General features: G+C 34.7%; 1 protein-coding gene across 1 annotated transcript; it reads left to right on the plus strand.

The window, feature by feature from the left end:
* Positions 1-214: 214 nt before the first annotated feature.
* On the plus strand, positions 215-1,162 carry LOC106144475 (olfactory receptor 6C6). The gene has a single exon (XM_026778452.1). The coding sequence runs from the start codon at positions 215-217 to the stop codon at positions 1,160-1,162; it is 948 nt and encodes a 315-aa protein (XP_026634253.1).
* Positions 1,163-5,067: the final 3,905 nt, after the last annotated feature.

The raw sequence follows: 5,067 nt of genomic DNA on the forward strand, positions 1-5,067 counted from the left end.
ATAAAAATACTATTTCATTTCGGGGGTGGGAGTGTTTTATGTAGAGAATGTTGAACAAAAATAAATAGGACAAGTTGATAATTAACCTAAGGCATATTATTATGTGTGACCTGAAATTTCAGGATAGAAAACATTAGTGTAGGTATATAAATTCTAACTCATATTTTATATATATTTGATTTCCTAGTGTTTTTGTAAAGACTCACAAAAGAGGATGAAGAATCAATCAATGGAACTTGACTTCATTCTTTTAGGATTGACAGATGACCCACAATTGCAAATTGTGGTTTTTCTCTTTCTCTTTCTTAATTATATGATGAGTCTGGTCGGGAATTTAATCATTGTGCTCCTTAGTCTGCTGGACCCTCGCCTCAAGACCCCAATGTATTTCTTTCTTCGTAATTTCTCCTTTTTGGAAATCATGTTCACAACAGTGTGCATTCCCAGATTCTTGACAACTATTGTGACTGGAGACAAAACTATTTCTTACAATAATTGTGCAGCGCAATTGTTTTTTATTCTTTTGCTGGGAGTCACAGAATTTTATCTCCTGGCTGCTATGTCCTATGATCGCTATGTCGCCATCTGCAGACCACTGCACTATCCAATCATCATGAACAGCAGAGTGTGTCACCAACTGGTCCTCAGCTCCTGGGTGACTGGTTTTTTGATCATCTTTCCCCCATTGGCCATGGGTCTGAAGCTGGATTTCTGTGGTTCCAGAATAATTGATCATTTTATGTGTGAAACTTCTCCTATCCTACAGATCTCCTGCACAGACACTCATGTCCTAGAAGTGATGTCTCTTGTCTTAGCCGTGGTGACCCTTGCAGTCACCCTGGTGCTAGTGAGTCTCTCTTATACTTGCATCATTAAGACTATTATAAATTTCCCTTCTGCACAGCAAAGAAAAAAGGCCTTTTCCACTTGCTCCTCCCATATGATCGTTGTCTCCCTCTCTTACGGCAGCTGTATCTTCATGTATATTAAACCATCTGCAAGGGAGAGAGTGACTGTGTCCAAAGGGGTAGCCTTGCTCTATACATCAATTGCTCCTCTCCTGAATCCCTTCATTTATACACTAAGAAACCAGCAGGTGAAAGAAGTCTTCTGGGATGTATTACAAAGACTGTGTTCTTCAAAACACAATTTAAAATTGTGATAGAGACAGCAACCACACATTATAAATAGAAAATATATTTCATATATTTTTTATTATTATTGGGTTTTCTTATGTCAGCAGTTACTTCATATGTGGGATTGTTTCTCCTGAAGAACCCTGTAGCTCAGTTCAACTTTACATTTTCTCTTCCTTGGAAGATTGTACTCCACAATAACTAACTTCTTCCAATTACTTTCTGAAAGCACTTTTATGATTATATATTATTGTTTATTACATACCCATTTCCAGAAATCATTGTATTGAGTAAAATAAGCTTTGTATAGTAGCAATTTTATAAGTGTGATTTTTTATTTGATTGAACATCAATGCAATGTATATTTATAATATTCTAATCATTGAGAGATTCTCATTCAATATCTGGAAGTAGTCTTCAATATTTGTAAAGGACACAAACACTTAAACCAAATATTATTATGTGATGATAAATTATTATATGAAATATCTCAAACATATTATGGGATAGATGGGGTAATGTTTGTGGAATTTCAAGGAAAAATCTTTCAATAGAACATAATTATGCCAAGGTGAAAAATATGTATAAAACAACAGTGTAAAAACAGGATGTGAGATCAAGGAGGAGAATATGAGAAAATTTGAAAAAAGGGAAGGGACGAGAGAAATGCAATTATAATATCAAAACACAAAGAAATAATTTTAAAAATAAAAAAATAAAGGAAAGAATAATAAAGTACAAGAATGCAAATTCTTCAAGGATGCTAAATATCTCTATGCAAAGTGAGAATAACTAATAGTTAAAGGGGCATTTAAGAACTTATCAGGAGAGGAGTCAAGATGATTTAGTGGAAACAAGAAACAAAAAACAAAAACCCTTCCCATACCAGTGTGAGCACTTGTATTTTATTCGCAGAAACCACAGTGAGAAATTATCTCCCCCAAATTTTCCTCTGGCATCCATACATGGCTACACACACTTCATACCCCCACAGCATAAACACTACCCCATCACCTTACCAGACACTCTCTCAGTGCAGAATATGGAAGATTTTCTGTCCTAGTTTCTCCAGGGACTATATGGGAGAAATGCAACCTACGTATTTGCTCAGTCATTACACTGGGAGGATGTACCACTCAGCAAAAGATAACATCTAAACACCAAGCAGAGTGAAGATACAAAGGTGTCTGTCTCACAATTTCCCTAATGTAATAATGAAGGTGAGAGAACAGTAAGAACAGAGGTGGACGAATCTAAACATTTTAAGATCTGTTACTCAGCAAAGTGTGTGGACTTAAATCTACCATATCAATAATTTTCAAATATTTAAAATACTTTTGTTTTGGTTTTAACTGGTAAATTATATTGCATGTGTTTGTGGTTAAAAAGTTACATTAAATACATACACATTGTCAAATAATCAAATCATATATCTATGACCTCACACATTTCAATTTCTTTGTGATATCAAGTTATTATTTCTAGTGTTTCTTAGTTGAGATATCCGAGATATATCATTATGTATTTGATATGCACCTTGTATCTTGAAGCATATTCTGTACTAGTTTTTAAAATTAGAGAAGGTATATTAAAAGTGTGTGCAAGATGAACACTTCAGTATTTAACTTTTAAATTTAAAAAGAAGCTCTTACAAATAATATCAAACACAGCCTGTATTAGAGACAGGGGGCAGATGAGGGTCATTGATTTAAAGTATTTGTAAATTTTGAGAGTGTATGTACATATATCAGTGGGTCTAGCATACAGATAAAGTCAGATCAACAGGAGAGAGGAATAGAAGCTTAATTAAAATTTAAGATTGTGAAGGTACTCAAATGATTGTTACTGAATTACATCATTTAAAAGTTGTTTGTAACCATCTTATAGACCATTTGAAGCACACAGAAATAACCCAAATATGTAATTGTTCCCCAAATGGGATTAAAGAATTCAAGCAGGGACTCCATGGAAACTAAAATGTAGGAAATGCTGATATTTTAAATGTTTATAGGAAAGTATAACAATTTTGTTTCTATTCTGGTTTGAGAAATACTGAGATATACCCTGTCTTCCACCTATGATTTCTTTTGGCTTTAGTTATTTAAGTCATCCATTTAACCTGCAGGTGAAGGAAACGTGGTGCCTCCCTCTCCATCTCATGTTCTCTCTACCATTCAGACTGAGTCCATTGTGTTCAGAGTCGTGGTTTCCTGGGGTCCAGGGTACAGAAATGACTGTTCCTATGAGTGTAAGGTTTTCTTTAGGGTTCACTGATACATATCTATATACTTCTTTTTATAAGGTTGAACAACGAAAAAAAAAATATTTTATTTTGTTGGAGTAATTTTTCTTAGCTATAAAGTATTTAGTTTGTTGATTTGGAAAATTTTATTAACTAATGTGATAATATAATTAGAACTTTCTACCATGCCTCATAGCTCCTAAATAATTGGAACCTACACCATAAGACAGAGCCCATACTCTCTTTTTAGTGTGATGTGAATGGTTATTCTCCTGTCTCAGGCTTTTGAACTGAGCTGCCCACTCTCCCAGCAACTCATTAGGATTATTACCTAAGAAAACAGAAAAGCTATGCATTTCTGCCCTCAGTAAGTTTGTTACCTATTTTGCTTTCTCAGCTAAAGCTCCCATCTAAAGTCTTAAAGGAATGCATGAACATCACATCAATAAATTATCATTCTGTTTCATACAACAGCTGTTGCTGTACTGTTTTGAATTTAACACAATTCTTTCATGCCTTCTACAATAATAATTGACTTTAGTTTTCATTTTGGTATGTGTGATATCCATCTGGATAAAATGATTATGGAAAGAAACAGGAGTGAAAGAAAAAACAAACAAACTCAACATGAGATTTCCTTCAGTATCTAACTATAAATATCTGCTTAAATTCTTGCATTAATTCATCATTTTTTAATTCATCTTTCCTCTGTAGTAACTCAGGAACTGTGATGCCAATACTATTTCTAGGGCATTTAAATGGAAAATGATGTAAAACTATCAGGACAATTAACATACATTCAATTTACTATCATCTCCCTTTCGCATCATTTCCATAAGCTTTGTCATCACATGTTGAAAGCATCTGAATGTGTCAATAAAGGTGGCTCAAATATTTATTGAAACAGAGATGTTATTAACATCTCTCACTGTCTTATTGAAAGGAAAACAAATGGTAAATTGAAAGAAAGAGCAGCTACTTTTAAAAAGACATTTAACGATTGAGAAGAAATCCATAAATTCAGAAAAATTTAGTTGGAAATTATATATATCTGCAAAAGGAATTGTTTCTAGAATGCATAAAAGTGCCAAATGTAATAATAAGCATAAGGGGCTAGGGAAATAGCTCACTGGGGAAAATGCTTGATGGGCAAGCATGAAGACCTGAGTTGGGTTTCTAGCACCCCATGTAATCATAGGAGAGGCCAAATGTTTTCCCAGTTTTTGGGTGGGAAACAGTCAGAAACACCCTAGAGCTAGCTGGCCAAAGTCCTATCCAAAGAGTGAGCTTCAGATTCAGTGACAGACCCTGGCTCAAGCAAATAATCTCAAGAATGAGAGAGACACCTATGTGTGTCAGTCCTGTTGAGTCTAGAGGCCCTTTTTTCTTGGTGCCTTTCATTCCCTTTTTTGTTAAAAAAAAACATTTATTAGACTTTTGTATTTATTTATTTATTTATTTATTTATTTATTTATTTATTTATTTTGGTTTTTCGAGACAGGTTTTCTCTGTAGCTTTGGAGCCTGTCCTGGAACTAGCTCTGTAGACCAGGCTGGTCTCGAACTCACAGAGATCCGCCTGCCTCTGCCTCCCGAGTGCTGGGATTAAAGGCGTGCGCCACCATTGCCCAGCTTTTTTATTAGACTTTTAAAAAATACCAATCCAAGTCCCCACTCTCTCCCCTTCTCC

Source organism: Microtus ochrogaster, unplaced genomic scaffold (assembly GCF_000317375.1).
Source record: "Microtus ochrogaster isolate Prairie Vole_2 unplaced genomic scaffold, MicOch1.0 UNK158, whole genome shotgun sequence".
In the NCBI taxonomy this organism is placed as follows: Eukaryota; Metazoa; Chordata; class Mammalia; order Rodentia; family Cricetidae; genus Microtus; species Microtus ochrogaster.